General features: G+C 38.7%; 1 protein-coding gene across 2 annotated transcripts in view; it reads right to left on the bottom strand.

Annotated features, from left to right (window-relative positions):
• Kcnh5 (potassium voltage-gated channel subfamily H member 5) overlaps nt 1–23,901 on the bottom strand; it is a 292,910-nt gene that overhangs the window by 102,419 nt on the left and 166,590 nt on the right. For both annotated transcript variants that reach the window (XM_039111744.2, NM_133610.2), the window contains 1 exon segment: nt 11,074–11,273. In XM_039111744.2, the coding sequence (XP_038967672.1) occupies nt 11,074–11,273 (200 nt within the window).

The following is a 23,901-nucleotide window of genomic DNA, read 5'->3' on the forward strand; positions in this document are numbered from 1 at the left end:
TTATGAAAAGTAGCAAAGTTTCTATTCCTATCAATCTCTGCTGTCCAAATTCTATTATTCTTTTTTCTAATTCCACCACACAGCCTTCCAAACTGAATTATATCAATCTTCCCCATCAGACTCTTGGCTAGCACCTGTATTATAGCCCACGCATGACAGTCATGTTTTTCTTCATTGTTTTTGTCTTTCTCTTTTCATTAATTCTGAGTAACGTAAGAGCAATAATTGTGTTTATTTGTATTTATTGCTCTACAACTATGTTTGCGAAGCCTGACAATATAGTCTGCTGCTACACAGAGTCTCTTCAATCAATGCCTTGCATCATCTAAACTGCTCTCACAGAAACCAAGGAAATGAAAGCATCCTTGAGGAAGCCCAAGAAATGAGGGCGGTTGCTAATGGGAGAAAATGGGAAATTGCATGAAGGGCTTGAGAAAATTTCAGATTTATAAAAAGCAAAGTTGAGAGAAAACCATCAGGCTTACCAGTCATATGTTCCTCTCCTTAATGCAAAAAACAGTCACCCCAGAAGGGGCTCCAGAGCATTAATGGGCAACACACAGCTAGAAGAACTATCTTGTACTGTGATTATTTTCTATATGTTAAGGTAACCCCTACATCTTTATCCATCTTCTCTCTGCCTTCTGTTGTGTTGGACAGAGGTGTCCATGGTTATTTGGCACAGCAAGTAAAAGAGCTAAATGTTGTTTTGAAAGAAGGATTAAAATTATTCTTTACATCAGCCAGTACCAAAACAGGCAACCTTTAATCATTATCATAAAATCCAAGAAAGAGATAGGAGATGAGTATAGACAAGGAAGTCACACAACCATTGAAGGAAGATAATAAACAACAGCACAATCAGGCTGGAGAGGTGGATTGGTGGTTAAGAGAACTTGAACTGAAGACCTGGGTTCAGATCCCAGGACCCTTAACGTAGTTTTCAGTCATCTGTAACTCCAGTTCTGGTGGATCTGATACCCTCTTTTGAGCTTTGCTGGCACTGTATGCACACAGGTCACATACACACATACACAGGCACACAAACAAACACATAAAGGAAAATAAATAATGTTTTTCAAAAAAGAACAGCACAGCCAAACCATGGCAATAAGAGTAAGTGAAACTCCAGGAAAGGAAGCATATTTTAAGCAAAACAGTTATAAAATCTGACTGCATAATTCTACCTTGAATAAAAAGAAAGTCTCTAGTTCTAAGAAACCTAAAAAGTTTCACTCGAAAGCAGGTGCCACTGCTGAGAATTTGCTGTGTGTGGAGATGAGTCTGAAAACAGACCTTTCAGGAGCTCAGAATAGAATAACGAGTTGGATAGACACCAACTCGTGGTGGGAAATGGTCTGCACGCAGACTGACTCATTAAAGTTTCCTCACGGTCTGAGATGTTTATATATTTGTTCTCAATGTGTAAATATGTAAAAAGCATTTGCTTATCTAAATTATGACACAGTTCGTGCTCCATCTGTATATTTAAACACAATGGGACTCTTGCTAAATGTCAAGTAAAGGCTAAACAAATGATGCTATCCATATGGCCACCTTTGGAGCTTACGACTGGAGAAGAAAAGAAATGTATGATCATGATTGTGAGTGAAATGGTTCAACTCTCTTATTTCTACCTACCCTCTGATGGGCATGATGTAACCTCCTTTCCATGCTCCAGCCAACTAAGTCAGGAATGTGGCTGTATTTCTTCACACACAGAGATGTGGACCCAGAAGGATGGGACCCAATGCTTGTAGTCTAGATGAAGCCAAGTTACTAAGTCATCATGGCATCATGTGGACCACTCCATCTGTTCCTTTCTCAAATGATTCCTTCTGACCTTCCTCAGAAGCAAAGGGCCAAGTGGTGAGAAGATGAAGTACAAACTAGCCAGAACTGTTGCACTAATGTCAACATGATACAGGAAAAATAAAAAGATTCTATTTAGTATTACTTCCAGAGAGATGTTTGAGTCATTTGGATTTAACTCAGCTATAATATGCTTCTTTCTTAACATTAGCATAGAAAAACAGCATTATCTATTAGAGGACATGTACAAAGCTTAAGTAATAATATCAGCCAACAGTACTATAAAGAATGCATTGAAGAATTCTCGAACTATACAAAAACCATGAGAAACTAAAATTCACACTTGAGTATCCTAAATTATTATTACAGAAAGTATTGACATTCCTATTTGTTTATAAAAATTCTATTGTGTGTTTACTAAAACCATTCTGGTTTCTTATTTTTTCCAGCATTTTTATTAATGTGTTTTAATTATAAAAATAATGATTTTATTGTGACATTATAATATGTAAATATAATGTATTATGTTTATATTTACCTCCAATGTGCCCTTAACTTCTGCTTCATATAAAAGTTACCTTCTTAGATAAGAATAAAAGCTAGCTAAAAAAGAGGAACGACAATCACAAGTCCAAATTCTCACTTTCTGTCACTTCAGGAGGTGACAACTGAGAAACACATGTGGAGGATATGATTGAAGTTCCTTTACCATGTTTAGGTAAAAACATAAAATTTAGACTTTTCTATATATAAAAGGGTGAAATGCATATTTGTTAATTAACAAATTAATTAATCAATTAACAATTAATTAATGTACTTATTTTAAGCAGTTGAATGGGCATAATATCTCTTGTGCAAAAGCAGGTAACATTAGCCTATAGAGATAATATTCCATGCTAGACTCCCTTGGATCCATCAGAAAATCTACAAATTCATAGCATTTTTAAGTGAGTATTTCTTTTATCATCTTGAATAGGCTAGTTACTTTCATTGTGAAACTACACTTATAACTACATTAACAAAAAAGAATCCTGAGAATAAAGCTGGGGAGATGGCTCAGTAAGTGAAAGTGCTTAGCTAGCAAGTGTGAGGACCAGAGGCCAGATTCTCAATACCCACGGAAAATACTGGATGTGTAGAGAAGGCCTGTAATCTAACAAAGGAAGAAGGAATCCACATCCACACTAGAGAGCTCTGGATGTGACTGAGAGGTGGTAAGGAAGGTGGAAGAGCAGCTAAGGTTAGTTCTTAACATAAAGCTTAGGCCTCCACATGTATGTGCACTCACGTATACACACACACACACACAGAGAGAGAGAGAGAGAGACAGAGAGACAGAGAGACAGAGAGAAATATTGCTGAAAACAAGTGTTAAATTAGTATAGAATTTTTTCTGTAAGTTTTATATAGAACCTTTTAAATGATTGTCCTTGAAACTGGTGTGACAAATAGCAGAATGCCAAATGGTACAGATATTATGATGTACTAATGTGCTCTCAAGAGTCAGTATTAGGAAACTGTTCACACAGGACCAGGTTCCAAGCATTGAGGATCTCTCTCTCTCTCTCTCTCTCTCTCTCTCTCTCTCTCTCTCTCTCTCTCTCTCTCTCTCTCATCTCTCTGACATATTATCTATCCTCATCTGCATGACTGTCTGTCTGTCTATCTATCTACCTACCTATCATCTCTATCTTCCTTCCCCCTTTCCTCTCCCTCTCCTTTCTGACTATCACTCCCTCCCTTCCTCCTGGTCTCTTCCTCCCACCTCTCTATCAGCTTGTAAAAGCAGAAACTGATGAAAAGAATGATATCTGAGTCCCTGAATAGAAACATGACTTTCTGAACTTCTAGGACAATGATAAGATTACTATCTAGCTGGAGGCTTTCTAACAAAGGAAGAAAGACAAGACACACCATTGTTTCTTCCTTAAAAGTCAATCCAAATAGTCCTGTCAATCACCTTGCACAGGAAAAAAAACCTCTTCGGAAGCTATTTGATCCTTAAAAAATATCATCATGCCAACCTAAACCTGTAGGTGAGCACAGTGTTTCCTCCGCTGTTGGCCAGTCTCACCCGATAAAGATACTTTCCTATACAATAAGTTTTCTCATATCTTTGGCAGTGCCTCGAGCTATCCTATAATACACAGCCTTTTTTTCTACTCTATGCCTGTGTGCCCCACCTAAATTCATTCAGTAGAGATAACAAGGACTGGAGAGTGGAGAGGCAGCAAGAGCAGTGTGTGTGCAGGACCTGAGACTTCATTGAGTTTGTGTTCTGCTGTGCCTATCTAAATCCTTTATTTGCAGAAACAAACTTTTTTCTGAAGCAGAGAGATCTGTTTTTCAAATTGATTCAGTTTTCTGAATCTACCCTCTACCCTTCTTCCCAACTCTCCTCTTTTTTTTTTCTTTTTTTCGGAGCTGGGGACCGAACCCAGGGCCTTATGCTTGCTAGGCAAGCACTCTACCACTGAGCTAAATCCCCAACCCCTCCCAACTCTCCTCTTAACCAAATAGAAGATTTAGATTTCCTTTACCTGTCTGTCACATGGTAATATGGTCAGAATTGTATACCACCTTGTTCACCTTTGAGCACATATGCTGCCCTTTGATGCTATTTCTTCGAAACATCCAGTCAGAGAGTGATCACAGTTGTTGATCTGATCAATATGAAGTGTATTGGGGTGGTTGTTACCTCTATCAAACCAAAGATATAAATACTTGTACCAAATCTACAGCCCGAGCCAGGTTATATCCCTGTGATATATTTATAGGATAAATTCAGCACTCTAATCAGCTCTCTTTATGATGGACACTATAGTACAATATTTTCTGCCAGGTATGAGGGTGTCATTGCCAAGTATGGCTGTCATGGAGCAAAGATAATGCAATCAAAAAAAAGCAGAAATAGACACCAGACTGAAGGCACATTCAATACTCCCATCTGGACCCAATGGAGATGACAATAACACTGACCTCACAACAGCTCCTATGGACCTGTCACCTGACCATCCCAAGAAAGCATCATGCACCTAACAGTAGGAGGTGTCCTGAGTGTTCCAGGAGATCTGGGTCTTTGCCACTGCCGACACGGCCTACAGAAATTGCCATCCATAACTACATCCATCAGACCAGCTAGATCTGGTTGTGCATCTTCTGTCTGAAGCTACAGTCTGTGCTGCTGGAAGGATAAACCCTTTGACCTTGCATTTCTTCCTTTTCATCTGCATCAACCTCTGTCTAGGCAGCCATTAAGGCCTTGTTGACTTTCTTAGACTCTGCTGTGGTCTCGTTAATCCTTTGTAGCTTTTCTCTGGTGTGTGTGTGTATGTGTGTGTGTGTGTGTATATATATATATATATATATATATATATATATATATATATATATATATATATGTATGTATGTATGTATACACACATACACACACACACACACACACACATAGAGGTGTAATGGCTATATAATATTCAAATGTATGAGCTGAGAATTCCTATTAGTTATTCCAATTAGTGTGAGGGCTGGAAAGATAGTAAAAATTGTAAATACAAGTCATAAGAGTTTAGGATCTAACCTGCAAAGGAGGCCATGGACACTCTAGGGTAATGAGAGGTACCTGCTCTATAAAACATTATAAGTTGTACATTTCTGTGTGGTCCTGCCAACTGAAAATATAGTTCTAACCCACTTATGTCGTTTGAATTGTTTTCCTGAAAAGTTATTTCAAATGTCAGGATAAATTTTATGAGCTTTAGTCATCATCCCTTCTATCGTCCCCCATAATCTTCTTTTGTTTTAAATCCTCCCATTCCAACCCATTTCTCCATCTTTTAAGTACAGAATGTTAGCCAGTGGCAAAGAGCAGAAGATGGATTTTGTTATTAAAATAAAAAATTATAAAGTACCTGTAGTGATTAGTAGTCAATAAAATATTGTCTAGTAGATAAAATTAATCTAGGCACTGCCCAATGCAAAAAAAAATTACCTAAAACAAACTTCTCTGATAAAAAAAATGTTCTAATCCCCACATGAATACAGTGATTGCGCTAAACAGAGCTGGTTAAGGCTGAGTTAAATCACTGTGATTAATTTGCTTGTGTGTTAATGTTAAATTCAAAAATCTATAAACTAAATATGTGGAGGAGCTAGAAGGAAATCACAATAATTGGAGCAAAGATTTTTCTTTAATTAGCTGCAATGCATCATTAAATTCCATTGTAGACAGAGCTGAAAAAATAGCTGTTTTAGAACAAACAGAGAAAGAGACATTTAAAAGATACCGAGCTTCATTTATTTTCCTTGTTTTGGTATGTGCTTGTGTAAATTTCCTAATAATATCTGTTAAGAAAAATATTTAAAGGAAAACATAAGTGAACTATGCAATAAGAAATATATGCTAAGACAACATACTCCACATACTAAGGAATGTAGGAACCAAACATTGAGGTAAAGAGAGTAACTGTTAAAAATTCTGATACTCTTTTTTTATTGTGCACCCTGAGTACATCCAAGACTGTGCAATTACTCAATCGATATAATTACTGCTTTTCATTTTATCACTCCACAGCTATATTTTAATAATTTCAATCAATTCCACTGTAAGTGCTTGTAGCAGAGATCACAAATGATGCCCTAAATATATTGAAAAGAGTAAAGACCAACAAATAGAAAAGCCACATAGGTTCTTTGTTCCTATGCTGAGAGCATCCTACATAGGTCACAGAGCTATCAAGTCAACTGGCACAGTAATTCCTATAGGGCAAGATGATGGCTTAGATACAGTAATGGCAACAGAGGTGACGGGAAGTGAAGGTAGACAGGGTTTAATGAGGGTTGTCCTAAGACAGGGGAAGGTGCAGCTGCCATGAAATGAATTGGGGGATGTCGGTAGAATATATTTTTAAAAGCTAACTAGGAGCCTAATTCTTGGAGAGATCCACTGGGCCTGCAAAGCAGAGAACAGCATATAGTTGAGAGAACAGCTCTGTGAGGAGCTGGGACACTTGAGTGCTGTTAGACTATGTCTAAGTCACAACATAGGCTGGTATTACTGCAATGACAAAAGACAAAACAAGGAGAAAACTACAGAGCTCAGCTCTAATACCGGCTCCAGTGCATGTTGTCTCATTCAAGTCACTTTAGAAAACACTCAGCCCATTCACACAGTTTGCAGAATTACACCGTACAGCCAGCACTAGGCAATACATTCCTTGCTACAATGGGGCATTTTTTATCCGCCTAAAAATGTCTTCTTAATGACTTGATTTTTTTCTACTCTGTTGTAGAGGAAAGTGAGCTTTGTTTAATGTTTACTAGTGATACACCTTTCTCTAGATTATACTTTTTGAAATTATAATTTAGTAACAATATTTCTCCTTTCTCTTTCCTCCACCCAAACCCTCCCATATACCCTTCCCGCTCCCTTTCAATGGCCTGTTTTTTAACTAATTGCTATTGCATGCATATTTATGTGCACATAAATATAACCTGTTTAGTCCATATAATCTTACATACTTTCAGGACTGATTGGCACCAGACAAACAAATGGTGTGTTCTTCTCTAGGGAAGAGCACCTCTCCTGTTCTCAGCTTTCCCTAGCTGTCTGCAGTTCCTTGTATAAAGCTAAAGCCTTATGGCTTAAATCCTACCCAGTTTAGCATGATCATTGGTTTCCTCATTGTTTAGCTCACATTTAGATAGTCAGGTTGGTAACACGAATGCTCCCGCTCAGTGGACTAGCTTCCATGGAATCAGAAGGTGCTATGAAAGCTTCCAAAGGAGGAAGGCAGCCAACAATCCCACCAGCTACAATGCTTGTGAACCATCAGCAATCAGCATGGGAGCGTAACCCTAAGGGTACATTAGTGGTATGGATACCTGGGGGTAACCAACAGCTCTCTAACTGGACTCAAGACCCACTCAACAAGGGTAAAATCATGCCTGGTACTGAAAACCTAGCTAACGCTCAGTGCTGGTGAAGTCATGGTTATTGGAGAAGAATCTGCAACTGCTAATTTACTCAGTGAGCGTAATGCCTTGTGACATTTTTCAATGTCTAAATGGCCTTAATTATGCCTTTGGTTCACTTAGTTGCCAGCATATTTTACACTTACTGGTTTATAAAAATATTTTACAAATTATAAAAACTGATTTTGCAGTTTTGCTGTGATGCTTCATTTCTACTCAAAATGTTTCAATTTTTCTTGTTTTATTAATGTATATGTATGTGTCTCTCTTTCATGTGTCTCTGTGTGTGTGTATGTGTGTGTGCATGCATGCATGCAGATGCACACACACATGCACACGTAGTAGAGGGGAGCTCCACAGAGGCAAGAAGAGAGTATCAGATCCCTCTAGAGCCGTAACTCTCAATCTGTGGATCATGACTTCTTTGAGGGGAAGGCATTGCCTAAGAACATCAGAAAATACACATATTTACATTACAATTCATAAACATAACAAAATTCCACTTATGAAGTAGCAATGAAAATATTTTTGGTTGGGGGTCACCACAGCATAAGGAACCATATTAAAGGCTTGCACCATTAGGAAGGTTGAGAACCACTGTCGTACAGCTATAGGTACAAATGGTTGTAACTCACTATTAGGGAGCTGGGAACTAAAATAGGGTTCTTGCCAAGAGCTGAACCTGCACTTAAACTCTGAGCCATTTTTCCAATTGCTTTTTGTGAACATCTTAAAGCATTGCCTTTGTATTTTAAATGTTTTGTTTTATTTTGCTCACATTTTAATATTATGTGTTTTACTTACTATTTACTAGCTAACAAGATGACCAACACGCCTCTGGGGCTTCTGTGCTATTGTTAGATTTTTCACTAACATCACAGAAGTGGATACAAATTTTTGTTTTCTTCTTGTTTGGTAACATATGGCATGTAGTCTAAGAAGCATTTTTAAGCATGGTCTCACTGCGGATGTAATGACTAGGAATCTGCACATACCCTCTCCATGCCCAGAATCTGGCTTGCGTCTTCTTCTCATCACACACACCATCACCCTAGCTAACATGCATCTGATCTGACTGGGGATTTCTCCAGTGGCCAAAAGGAATCAATAGTCTTAGCATGTTTCACACATGCACAGTAAAGCTTTTGTATTTGTCACATCAGCGTAATCTGCTTTCCCTAGTTCTCAACAGCAACTCTAGTGTGATTCAGTACCTTTAGCCAACCTCCTTCTGACTTACTCCTCCACTCCTCTCCCTTGATTCTACATGCAAGTTGCCCTTCTGAGTTCTCTGAATGGGAGACAACATGAGTTCTCATTCTGGGTCCTTCCAAGTCTAATCCCATTTAACGTAATGTTCTCTTGCCCCACCCATTTGGTTACACATGACAGGATTTCTTTTTTTTTTTTTAACTAAATGTTTACTTGACTATTGTGAAGAGTGCAACAGTAAGCACAGGAGTGCTTGAGCATCACACACATCTTCCCTTACATGTCATTGTCACTCTTCACACCTGCCCTCAATCATCTGGGCCTCACAATCCCTGCTCTGCCTTGAAACCCACTTGCTACCTGTTGAACTTCCACTATCGAAATACCTACTTTGATCATGTGTACCTTCCCCACTTATAGAGTAGTATAGAGTAGTTCTTCACACACACACACACACACACACACACACACACACATACACACACACATACACACACACATACACACACACACATACACACACACATACACACATACACACACATACACACACACACATACACACATACACACACATACACACACACACATACACACACACACATACACACACATACACACACGCACACACACACACATACACACACACACACATACACACACACACACACACACACACACACACACACACAGGAAAACATGCATATACATGTCAAAAAGACAAACCACCTAGAAACGGCAAAGTGAGTATGTTGCAATTTGACCATCAGGTGTCAGAAGTTAGTGCTCTACCAAAAACAGTCTTCACTGATGCTTCGAACTCAGGATTAGCTTTCACTTCCTGTGTGCCAGCTCTAGTTGACATTCCTTATATTTTATGTGAATCAAGTGGTATAGGATAGTGGGGAGACTTTAATTTGCTTTTAATGGAGAACTTTGGGTTTTTTTGCCCAAGGATAAGATGGGGTGGGGGGTGGAGAGAACAGTTCCCATTCAACAACAACAACAAGTGAGACATGAAAATAACTGGAAGAGGTATGTCTCTATTGCTTGTATGAAAAACCAAGGGAAGAGTAAAAATTACTTATGCATGTGATAGAGAAAAGTTATGAAGGAAATATGATAGAATATAAATTTTTCACTTATAACAGGGAAGTTTCATTGGATTTTTTACCTCTTTAAAAATATACATTTTAAAATTGTTATTTTATTTATTTACATTTCAAATATTGTCCCCATTCCTGGTCTCCCCTCCACAAACCCCCATTCCATCCCCTCCCCTTTGCCTCTAAGAGGGTGCTCCCCCACCCACCCACCCACTTCCGCCTTACCCCTCTATCAACCCCCTATACTGGGCCAACAAGCTTCCACAAGACCAAGCACCTCCCCTCTCACTGATGCCAGATAAGGCAGTCCTCTTAAAATCTGTGCGTATGACTTTGTGTGTGTGCGTCTGTGTGTGTGTGTGTGTGTGTGTGTGTGTGTGTGTGTGTGTGTGTGTACATGCGCGCACATGCACATGTGTATGTAGATACCCACAGAGGTCAGAAGAGGGTTGTGATCCCCTGGAGCAGGAGTTTCAGGCAACTGTGAGCTGCCAGACATAGACGCTAGGAACTTAATTCCAGACGGTAACAAAGGCAGAAAGCTCCCTCAACCGCTGAGCCTTCTCCCCAGCCCCCGGGAATTTTTAACTGGACAGCAAGTCAAAGGAAAAAATTAAGAATAGTTCTCAGAGAGTTTAACAGAAAATTACTAAGTGATAAGGAGAGTATCACAGGGGAATGGAGTAATGAGCTGTTTTCAGAAACTGAATTTTCTCAATTGAATATCATGACTGGTACTAATTGATTGTTAATGGCTGGATGCTCTGTACCTTCTTAGCACTCAATAAATGTGATTGAGTGACTTGTCACTTACAAAACTTATAGTAACATTTATAAAGCAATCGCGCAAGGGAACTGTGAATGGAAAATGTACATACATCTAAATATCCTGCTTAACAACAACAACAATAATAATAATAATAATAATAATAACAATAACGACAACAAGAATAATAATAATAAACAACTCTACCTTCTCTGTGTCGATGCCTTTTGACATTGACCACGTTGACACAATGTAATCCATGACTCGTTCACTAAGGCCTTTCGGGACCTGATATAATTTCAGGAAATCTCGAACATTGTTCAGCATCTCATGGTAACGGTTGGTGTTGGCATACATTTGCTGGAAAATTGTGGTAACATTTCCAAAAATAGTTGCATAAAGAAGAGCTGAAATAAAAGAAATGATAGAAATAAAATAGATATCTCAAGTGAAAAAAATTACACTGACTATATCAGTAAATACTGTTACAGAAATATCTTGACTAACTTCCAGAGGTTAACACATATGAAGGAAGCCCTGCTTGGTGCCTGGTGTGCCCTCTAGAAAGGCTATCATAGGACAACAGTAAGCATCCCCATGCTAAATAATATGGAAATCCATAAAGATGACTTAATATTTCATAAAGAATCAAATAGCACAAAGTTAAAAATTTGCCAAAATTTCTAGCCCTATTATATTTACTTATTATATTATGGTGTGTGTGCCTTAATGTGTGTGTGTATGTATGTGTGTGTGTGTGTGCATTGCATGTGCATATGCATGTGTGTATGCATGTGTGTGTGTATGCATTTGTGTGTGTATGTGTGTGCATGTGCGTGTGTGCGCACATACACACAACCATGTCAGAGAACAACTTTGTGGCATTAGTTCTCTTCTCTTACCCTTCCATTGGCTCTGGGATAAAACTCAGGTCACCAGCAAGCACCTTACTCACTCTGCCATCCCACCAGCCCCCCAGCATTTCTGGCCTTTTGTTCTCCCGACTCCACCCTCCCAAGGGAAACCTAATCAAATCTCATTTAGAAGTGCACACTCCTCTCCCAACTTACTCCTTCAGCTTTTGGAGTATCTCTTTGGTTATAAATATTTTTGACAGAACATCAGAAATACAGGAATGGGGACAGATTAAAGTTCTCCACTTTCAGAACTCTGTGTAGATAAGCAGGGATGAAACTAAAAGCTGAAATAAAACCGTCAGAGTGATGGAGTCATTATGCTTGTGTCAGTACAGAAAGATGTAGACATGTTTTGAGCCCATCACTTTGTGATGTTGTGATTTGTCTACAGGGGGCTATGAAGGGAAATGAGTGCTGCCTAGGTCTGAACCTAGACTATGCTAGCTCTTCTCTCTCTGGATCCGGTCAGTCTAACAAGGACCTACTGGGGGGAAACTTTGTCAAGGCCACTAGGTTCAAACCCTAACTGAACTTGCATCCACAGTTTTATCCAACATCACCTTCTCTCCAGCACTTTCTAATGAGCAGGAAACACTGTTGAAAATGGGGTGGCACTGTACTCTGATTTTCAATAAACATGTAGCACGTACGTCTAGAAGCTTCTCACCAACACATGTGATCGGCAGGGATCACTTCTATCCATCATCTTTCAAGCACTTGAAAGAAAAAAAAAACTTCTTGAGAGAAAACATGAGCTATTTGCCTTTGAAGTTTCACAGCCAAATTCTGTTGGATATAAATAATGTAAAATCCAGCTAGCAAAGCAACTTGGGATCCTGTCTATATCTATATTTTTGGTGGGGGTAGAGGGTCATTTATTTCTCTGAAATCAGGTGTTCTCCTCTGAATGTAACATGTTGTAATTCCACAATATAGGCTGTTATTATAAATATATATATTAAAACCTCTGTAGTTTTTACTTTTTTTCTGTTATTATTTAGGGACTTGAATTCCAGAGCAGGATGATTTTTTTAAAAATAGATGGTTTTTAATTAAAAATGGGTAGAAATATTTCTAAATTGGGTTCTTAAAACTTTGAATAATCCTATTTAAAAGCAAAACACAACCCAAATAAAAGTAATCACAGACGTAATTCCCTGTCCAGCACTGTTGTGCTTAAGAACAGGAACAGCAACAATATGAACAAATTAATAGCGAATAATCATCTGTGATATGTAAATATATGTTTTCAGAAAAGGAACAAGCAGAGAGAATGTTTTTTAAAGAAATAATGAATAACTACTATACATTAATGACACTGTGCCCTAATTATGTTCTATAGTAGTTACCAGTTTTTAAAATTTGTCAGTCAATATCATAGGACTGCCTTTTATTTATGTGTAGTTAGCCATCAAATCTTAAGTTTCTACACCAAGGTCAATGCCCACTTCTTGACCTGTCCTGCTGCCAGACAGAGACCTGAGTCACCAGTGGTAAACATCTGTATTCTGGACATTACCTCTGGGTAGCTGAAGGAATTGCAAAGCAAGAATATACCACCCACAGACTGCAGCTGCATGGACTACGACCCTAGGTTGCAGTGAGTTAAGCTCCAGATGAGTTTGGACTTTGGATACAGTAACATGGTGGCATGGCTGGCTTATGAACAGCCCCTTCAGCCTGGGGTCCAGAAAGAGACAGAATAATCCTATGGCTTCTGACCACACATCAGTAACTTTGGATGAGGTATCTGGGCTCACCTCAACCCTTGAGCGATTGAACTGCACCAGTGTGGACTTGTGGCTAACCTGAACTTAAGTTCTCCTCCACGGCAGAAGTAGCTGCATTCACAAGGCAGCTGCTAAACTCCTGAGACAGGCAAAGAAAAAGCCGCATCTTCAACCAACAATAATGGACAAGACAAAGTGCCAATGACAGACTGCGTATCAATCAATCTACACAAACCATGGACAAGACAAAGTGCCAATGACAAACTGCGTATCAATCAGTCTACACAAACCATGGGATCTTTTTAAAGCCTTTAAGGAAATTGCACAAACTTCAAGGAAGCATAGAGAAACAACTCAATATTTTAGCAGAGAAGACTGAGAGGACTGTAGTAACTTAAACACTAGCATAAGGTGCACGGACTATAAAATGGGTAAGTAGTTTTAGTAGAAAAAACAATTAGCAGATTCACAAAAGAGAAGAAAGAAGAAATATTGAAGAACAAAAAAGTTCACAGCAGCAGCTTTGGGACAAGTTAAAAGAGCAGACACTTGTAGTGTGGCATTCAAGAGAGTCTAAAGATTGTTAGAGGAAAAAAAGCACACTCTAAAAGACAGTAACAGAAAAATGCCCAGTCCTAGAATAGAAAAGAAACTAAAATACTGGTACATGAATGTCAATGTCACCATACTTGGTTTCAAGGGTCACCATGATTGATTCAATTCAACAAAATCTATTCCAAAATCAACTCTCAGAGGTTCAATACAAAGAGATGTTTCTTGAGAAAGCAAGAGAGAAACACACACACATAACACAACACACACACAGGCATACCCATAATGCACATAGACATATATGCACACACATACACATATACATATATGCACACACATGTTACAATTACTTGCTTTCAATAGAAACACCATAGGCCAGAAAGGAGTCCTAGGATGAGATTATCACATGTGCTAGGCAATGTTTCTCAACCTGTAGGTAGCAACCTCCACAGGGATCACACATCAGATATCCTGTATCTCAGGCATTTACATTACAAATTCATAACAGTAACAAAATTACAGCAAAGAAGTAGCAATGAAATAATCTTATGGCTTGGGGGCCACCACAACATGAGAAAACGTATTAAAGGGTCACAGCATTCTGAAGGTTACAAACCACTGTGCTAGGAGAAAATAAGCTCTCAGCAAAGCTGGGGGTCAGAGATAAAGATATCATCTGACAAACAAAGCTGAAAAAATTATCACTAACATGTTCTTGAGAAAAGAGAAATGAAAAGAAAAGAAACGGAAAAAGAGAAGACCAAGTCTTTAAATAGAAAAGCTGCTAACCACCAAGAAAGTACTGGACATTTAAAACTCATTAATAAGAGGAACTACACAAACTAAAAACACCCTAGCAAATAAATGCCATACATAAACCAGTTATGTCTAGCATACACACAAAAACCAGAACGATCAAAATTAATAACTACATTAGCATTTGATGTAGGCAATACAGAAAGATGTACAACAGGACACAAAACTCACTATGGGGAATGGATGGATATAAATGCAGTGGAGGTTTTCTCTCCTCTCTCTCTTCCTTATCCTCTTGTTTCTTGGTGCATTTTATGATCCGTGTTTAAACCACTCTCATTTCAAAAGGCCTTGCTTTAATCAAATAGATTCTTCTTCTTAAGTCCCACTGTAGCCAAAGCCAAAACCAATGGTAGACTAATAATAATAAACAAGGAATAGAAACCCCCTCTTAGAAAAAAAAAATCACCCAAGCACAATAAAGAAGACTACACAAGGCGAAAGGTACTAGAAAAACTAAGAACCAGCCACAAACTGGCAGAAGTAAGATATTACTTAATAATTATGTGAGATGTAAAGGACTTAAATTCCCCACAAAATTCATGTCACGGGACTGAATAAATAATAATCAACACCCTACTATGTGCTGCTTGCTGCAGATGACCATGTGCTTCAACGTTTCTACCTCACTAAGCATTTTCCATTGGCTTGGCGTCTTCTCCTCCCTCAGGTCTCTGCTTAAAACTCCGTTCCTCTCAGGAGTCTTCCCTGCCCACACTGGCTGAATGTTCTCTTGCACGAGTATTCTCAGGATCCCTGACTGAAACATCGTTCTCTCTGCTCTAATTTATACTTATGTGATTATTCGTTAATTATTCATCTTCCACACTAGGGAGGCCAAGCCTACAAAATGAACACTCCTTTATGCTCATTTCTATATTTCCCCCCAAAGAGCACACAGTACCTCAGATGGAGTAGGTGTTTAATATTTTTCCTAGTAAATATGTACCAAAAGTAAAAAACCAAACAAACAAGAAACAGTTTTCCAAAACATTTCTTTCATATAAAAATGCATTCTTGGTGATAAAACAGTGTATATAAAATACATATTACTAAGACAGGTATTGTGGTGAAATATTTAACGAGAAACGTTCTATATGCCCTAGTCACACTGACATAAACAAATTGGAAAGCCCCATTGCTACTTAGCAAACATAAACGCTCCTGATGGAGACGGCCCCATCCCCAGCTGTGTTGAGATGCTTCACACTGTTTGTCCCTCTGAGCAGAGATAGATGTCAATCACATACTAATAACGACAAAGATGGGGTGTGACAATTTCAGAAGTGTGTTTTTATACAATTTTAGTAGTCTTTTAGACATAATGCAAATGAGTGATAATTTTGTAAATTTTTTTGTCTTAATAATCTTGGCATACATGTTAGTGAATGTCTTAGGTAAAGTCTTACTTTTCCCTTAGCCATTACAAAAGGATTACTGTAAAGAAAATTATAAATGAGTAAAGATGGTGATAAATACTTGGATACCCCTGTCATCCAGAGGCAGAGTCCCTTTCCCCTTAAATCTTGTCTACCCCAATTGGCATGTGCTGGCTGCAACTGTACAAAAATATCTAGACCTTGAAAAACTAGGAGATTTCAGATCTTCATTGTTTAAACGTCTCTGAAAATTTAGTTGCCATTGCATGAGGAAGCTAAAGTCACCTAGATACATTTCATGGAGAGGAATAAAGAACCCTGGCCAACAATCTCGATCTTGGACCAAATAATTTTAGATATTGATACGAACATACATATATGGCAACATTTAAGATTACATACAATCATCGGTTTTCAGTATCTTCAAGATACGAAAGATGAGGCCACTGAGCTGTGAATGTATGTACAGCACCCATGAGACTGCATCGGCTCAGCAGCTGTTCAGGGGAGCCAATTAAAGGGTGACTCTCTGAGGCCCAATCAAATCATTTCAGTCAATACCAAATGAAATAGAAATAATTCACGTCCCCCAAGCCCTCCATAAGTCACAGCTTCATGACATAATAAATTGTAGTTCTTTTTTAAAAGCCACTAAGTTTGATTAGCTATGCAACTATACTAATTTAAACCATAATAAAGCACAGTGGCTTCCAGTTGAAGAGAACCTGGGACAGGAGGGTAGAGAGCCTCTCGCTCTACATGTCATCGCACCAGAGTGGATTCGTGAATAAAGCTTTTCAACATTAAATATGGTTTTATACTTTAAAATTGAAAGAGCCCATTCTTCTCATAAAGTCATCAGTGAGTGCTTCATGATTTCAAAACAGAGATACAGAGGAGTTAAGGAAGGAAATTGGGAGAGAATATGATCAAAATAATGTGTTTGAAATTCTCAAAGGATTCATGCAAATATTTTGAAAAGATTGAATTATGCCAGTATAAGTAATGATAAATATCAGTATTCACTTAAGAACTGCTCAATCTACTGTGTTTTGATGGAGTAAAGGTTGGAATGTCCATTGGTATCAACCTTGTTCTGTTGACATTTGGGCGGTCGGTCACGCTGGTGAGACTTTGGATGTAGCTTCTGACCTTACTATGACACATGGTCTCACAGCAAACCCCTGCTCCTCCAGTTCTTACCGTCTTTCCATGCTCTCTTCCACATTGTTCTCTGAGCTTAGATGCAGGAATGTTTCATGGATGCATGCTTTTCTTTGGGTATACATATACATTTATGTGTGCAATAACAATTAATGAAAAAAACAGGCCATGAATTTGAAGTGAGGTGGGGATGGTCTATGGGAGGCTTTGAAGAGAGAAGGGGGAAGGAAAAATATTATAATTATGTCATATTCTCAAACACCCATGTACTTGAAATATGCCAAACAAGAGATTATCAGGTTCAAAGCATACGCCCAACTTCCTGTAGTTAAATACTAATCTTAATTATCCCAAACTACAGTTTTGAAAAGTTACATTTTAAAAATAATATAATAATAATGATACGTAGACAAACATAACCATTCAAAGCATGTGATCAGTAGTTTATTTTTCAGAATTGAATAATTTGTAGAGCTGAGAAAAATCGATATTCAGGTAATTAATTGCAGAAGCCTCCACTAGTCAGTTGCTAATGGCAGCCGATAAAGTAATGAAGCCAGGGAAGGTTCTGGACAAAATACACTCTGCATTCATTCCATCTTGTTTGTTCTTTGGTCAAGCTGCACTCACTGTGTTCCTATTAACAATCTTTTCTTTGTGGACTCCTTTGTGCCTATTCCCAACAAAAATCAACCCTGATTTTTTTCTAATTACTTTCCATGTCTGAGTCTTAGGTGTCACCGTTGACTTTAGACAGACTTAACCTGAAATACTGATGAAGAAATACAATTCTGGCAATTGTGGTTTAACAATCATTTGCTTTCTAGTAAATTCCCTGGAGCCCACCTTTATTGATGGTATTTCAGAGGTGAAGGAATGAGACTCCTCGGTGTGTGTGGTTGTCTGTACAGCTTGTTAGAGCAATTGTAGTGGTTCCTGTTTAATAAAACACAAGGGCTCTTCTTCAGAAATCTCTGGTGCCAGAATGGCTCTCCTCCCACCTCACTACTAAAAGTTTCTGCTTTCCTTGGACCATCTTTTCAGAGCCATTAATAGGAGGGGTCCAGACATTCTATATGTAGTCCATGTTCTATGTTAGCTGTGCTCTGCACTGTACCATTTATGTCTTAGAAGCGAATCTCATTAGATACTGGGTATTATGTGCCAACTACTGAAAAGTATTTAAAATTCTCAGAGGTATGGAATTTTGAGAAAGGAATACAATGAGGTAATACAAGCTGATGAAAAACAATTTGAACAAACAGTCAACTCGTAAGAGAAACTGGGACAGAGGAGAGGTCATTCTCATCGCATTGCAAATGTTAGCATAAGGTTGGAGAGATTTCACTAGCCTGGAGCTGATCTTGTGTTTATCATAAAAAACCAACTTCACCAAAATAGTCCTTGTAATTGGCACTGGTCTCTATATCACTAAGATCCTTCTAAAGGTAAGAAGAAAGGAACAAACCTATCATTTACTAATGTCATGTCAATGATGGAAGGAAGACTGAGTCAGAAAGAAGTGGAAAAAGGATTTTAATTAAAAACAAGAATGCTAAGAAATCAAAGAAAGCAAAATGAAGTACCAAAAATTGCTTCTCTCTTCTGTGTTTTCTTTTTCTTTTACACCAAGAAAATGCACTTTTCTTTATTTCCTCTAATCCATCACGATATGTGTTGCCTTCTTTTAATAAAAGTATACCACATTTGCTTACACAGTGATAGACTTTATAATTTGATTTTAAAAACTAGCTGAATAATGTATTGGTTTCATCAGTTCAGATCCATTTCTAAGGGGTTACATAGGCAAATAATCCTCAGATGTATCAATTGTCAGGCAGCCAAAGAAAACTGGGAATTAAAAACTGCATGTTATTAGACTAGTGTGTGTTTTTTAATCAATAAAGTGTTTGCTTTGTAAGCACATAAACCTGAATTCCCCTGAATAACCTGGATGAAGCACATCTTCCAAGGGCTTACAGAAAAATGCTGGTTATGATGCCATGGGGTTATAACTCCATCATTGGGGAAGGGGAGAATATGGACACATATAGGGGTATATAAAGGAGGATCCTTGCCGCTCATTGGCCAGTCCATTCTAATAGGTGAGCTCTAGCCCAGTGAGATTCCCTGTCTCCAGAGAGGTAAATGGAGTTCCTGAGAATTATACTAGTGGCTATCTTCTGAACTCCACAACTACATCCATACATGTTTGCACCCCTCACACATACACACATGTACCTGCACAAATACTCTTACACACAGATGCACACAAAAATAAATGAATATAAAAATAAAATGTAGATTATCTTTAGAAATCTCTAGCTGTTTCTTAGTGTCAGAAGAAACACTATCTCTTCATCTCTGTCTTGTATACCTCTCCTCACCCTGAGCTCTCCTCACAGCATCTGCTTCACAGCTTGTTATATCACACCCTCATCTTTATTAATTGGCACGTGTTGGTCAAATACCCTCTTCATCTGCACTTTTCAGACACATTGCTGAGGCATGGGGGTGAATGGTTTGGAGCCATGCTTAGAATAGTGACTACAGGTTGTTGGTAGATTCTGGGCCACTGTGAACATCTGGGCAGTTGTGAACATCTGGGCAGCTGTTATCGAGGCAATGGGACTGATGGTGGTTTTTCTTTTAAAGAATGTTAAGTTTTAAAATCTTGGGAACTTTTTTTGTTGTGTGTTCTGATTTTTATAATAAGCACGCACCATGTTTATAACTACGTTCTAGGTGGAGACCATAGATTCTATTAGAGAAGAGTTAGGCACATCACAGGTAATAGAATCAGCACAAGAAACCTGATAGGAATGAGAGTGATGGCAGCCTTTGCTGTACTTACTGTGAGCTCTGTGCATCTCTAGAGACCCACACCATCTCCCTAAGTCATCATTAGATTCTCATTGTAAATACAAGGGGACAGATACTGGAGGTGAAGCTGACACAAGCCAAAGCTTGAGCAGAGCTTCCGTTTCAAGAGCTATTCAATCCAGCATTCATAGCAACGTTATGGTTGCGACTGAACACAGTTACTCTCTCTACTCAACAACAAAAAAAAAAACAACCCACAGGTAACACTGACATTTCTATCCTTGAAAGAACTCAGAGTTCTCTCCCATGAACAGCAAGTCTCAAAGCAGAGCTCTCAGGAGCTAGAGTGTACACAAACCAGAAACAGGGTACATCCCTTAAGTGATACATGTCAAGAGATAATGTGAGGACCTCACTGGGCTGGAGTGGGAAACAGCAAGGTTTTATGTCTGTTACAGTTCCTACTTTCAAAAAAATCAGCCATTTCTACTACAGAAAATACGTTGGCTAATAGCTTTGTAAACAAAAGGGAAAATACAGTTCACCCCACTTATGCTGAGAATAACAAGTTATTCATTAGGGCACACATCAACACTAATCAGGATTGATTTTTATTTTCAATGAATTAAACTCAAGAAAATTAGATACATATGCTTGTGGCCTAATGGCATTTCTAATTAGTGAATCTTGGAGTACGCACTGCCCAGGGAACATGAATAATACAGTTCTAACATTTACAGTGTCCCACTGCCACTTTCGTACTCTAAATTATTAAATCATCACTGTATTCAGAAACCTTCCAGCACAAACTAGCTTCAAAGCTACACATGGGCTGTGGAGACAGTCTCTCCATGTATTGGATACAAGGTCAGGCCATTGAACACAGAAACAGGTAAATACGTGTTTAATCAGTGACTTCCAGCCCCTTTACTAAAGCACTGAGGGGGGGAAAAACTAGCCCATGTTCAGAGAGCCATCAAACTATCTCCCTTTCCAGCTTAGCTTCTAACTTAAAAGCCACAAAAGCCTCAAGTTTTCAAATTGGATAAATATCATGTTGGGTGGTGAAGTGGAGGCCTCCATGTTGGAGCTGCGGAGACAGGTGGGTTGTTCTAAAATTCCATTCTTTGAACATTCGTGGAACCTAGATTTTTTTTTAAACATGGCAGAACACAGATTAGTCACATCTTCCACATGTGGACCTTTGTAACCACCTAGATCAAGGACACAACCGGGTCCTCAGGCCCACTTCACTCCTCTTGCTATTGCTTCTCCTTATAAAGCCTCTCTTTGGGTTTTCTTTCTTCTTTCAGAGCATCCCTTATGCTAATGGCCTCCTTCCCATTAGTACCCAGAATCCTGATTACAATGGCTTCCTAGCTGTTCACACTCTCCAAGTAGTTGTGAGTATAGTCTGTCTATAACCAAAGGAAAAGTCCCCCCAAAAGTCTTACCTGATTCTTTTTCCCATTAAAAATGTTCAGTGTGTCTGCATAGACCACGAAAAACAGGTAGCTTACGCAAAAGAACCTATAAACAGGGTCTACACATGAGGACAAGTTTCCATCTCCCGTGCTCTGTACTTTGTATTTTCCTGTGAGATACATTGTTACTTCCCTACAGGACTTAGCTCCTGGAAGCAAGACACTGTAGCCTTACCTACTTTTCCAATGAAGTCTCAGTTTTGCTGAGGAAATAAATGAATAAAAAATAATTTAGCCTCACTATATTACAGAAAATATATAAGGCTTTTTTTCCTTTTCATGAACAGATAATAAAGCATAACTATATATCTCCAGTGGCTGGACACAATGCACAAATTATCCTACTGCACATTAAGATCCCATCAGCCACCTAACAAATACTCCATGAGAAAATAAGCAATATGATTCATGAGTCTACTTATTCTGTAATCAAGGAGGCTTAGCACCACCCATCCTTCCTAATATCCAAGAATAGCTCAGTAGTCATCATCGAAGTAGATTGTTAACAAAAGCACCTTATACAACAGAGGTGCATTGTCCTGAGAAATACACAACTAGCTTGTGTGAGCATCGACACTAAATTACACCTACATGACCAAATTTCTCTAAGTGGGGTTTTAGAGATATTGCCAATATATTTAGGCCTTTTTGCATTGGCCAATAGGTAAGATTAATGCATCGAAGCATATATGGTCATTTCATGCTTGCTGTGTGTGAACAATGCTAGGTGTTATGCGGAATGCATACCTATGGCATTTTACACACATGCTTTTATTCTTTAAACAAATACTTGAAGCAATTTGGTTGTAAAATTTGTTTGGCTATAAATTCTCTCATAGTAGTTAGAATGTTCCAAGCAATAGGTCAGAAATATTGATGGGGAAACTGGCACAACGCAAAGACTGATCATTAAATAACAGCAAATTTGGCCAAGTGTTCTGAAAGGGCTAATGAGGACAAAACTAAATGAGCTGTCCTTACTTCCTACTGGAGAGGATCCGCATCAAAATGCTGCCTTAGCCTCATCACTGCTAACTTTAAGTTGCCCCTGGCAATTCCCCTCTCCTCTCAAACAGGGCCACAGCCTCTGCTTCTCACCCTGCTCTCCTCCCCTCCCCTTTCTGAGGTGCCCTCACCACTAATATTTTTAACTGGCAGCTTCTGGGGAGCCAAGGAGGCAGCTTCATATCCACCCTCTACAGATGGGATTAAGGAGCTGTCCAGGATCTATTCCACCATCTTCAGTTTTTCTTCCTAGGGTCTTCTCTATTCAAGGAGCAGAGTCTGCTGGCTTCGGCTGCTTGCCTGTATTGGAACGCACTCTGCGACGAAATCTGCCCATCTGCAAGATGCCTTGTAGTAGGTGAACTCTTGTGACTTCCCTGTTTCCATGCAAGGACATCAACATCACGAGTGCCTCTGCAGTCACATGATTAGGACGCTGGGTCTCCCTCTCAAACTGCCTGATGTGATTCCTAAAAGCTATCATGGTATTTTCTTCCAGCCTAGAATGTAGTACTCTTCCCTACACCACTTCTTACAGTCATATGATTGAGTACAAAACATAAAAGGCAAGGCTCTAGAATATGAGACAACCGTGTTCTTTCTTTGCTAGGCCTGCATACAGAATAATTAAATGGGCTCTGATTTTAAAATGAAGAGTAAATTCTGAAAAAGGAAATTTGGCAAAGTAAAAGTATGCTTAAGTAAGTAAAAAATAGTTGATCAAGGTGTAAGAAATTTGATTTCATGAAACAGCCAACATCTGCAGGCTGTAATCTGTTGGAACACTGCAATAATGGTTTGTGATTGTAACAGATGTTTCTCTTAAAAACCAAAACCAAAAACAACAACAAAAAAACCAACAAGGATTCTGAATCAAATAAGTTTCATTAACATTGCATATTAATTCTTTTTCTTGGAGAGTCCTAATCCACATTAGCATATCACAATGAATATTACCATATCAAAAGCACTAAGAAGCCTCATGGTAGACACCATTTTTCCATACTTGTGTGTTTTGGGAACCACTTTTGATCATTGGAAATCTACAAACATTGCAGCTCTCCGTGGAGAACTACTTCACAATCAAAGTAACAGGCAGGAGGAGCAGGTGCTGATCAGGCCCGTGAGAGGCTGCTGCCATTGTGTGAGCCCTGATACAAAACAG

Source organism: Rattus norvegicus, chromosome 6 (genome assembly GCF_036323735.1).
Source record: "Rattus norvegicus strain BN/NHsdMcwi chromosome 6, GRCr8, whole genome shotgun sequence".
Lineage (NCBI taxonomy): Eukaryota > Metazoa > Chordata > Mammalia > Rodentia > Muridae > Rattus > Rattus norvegicus.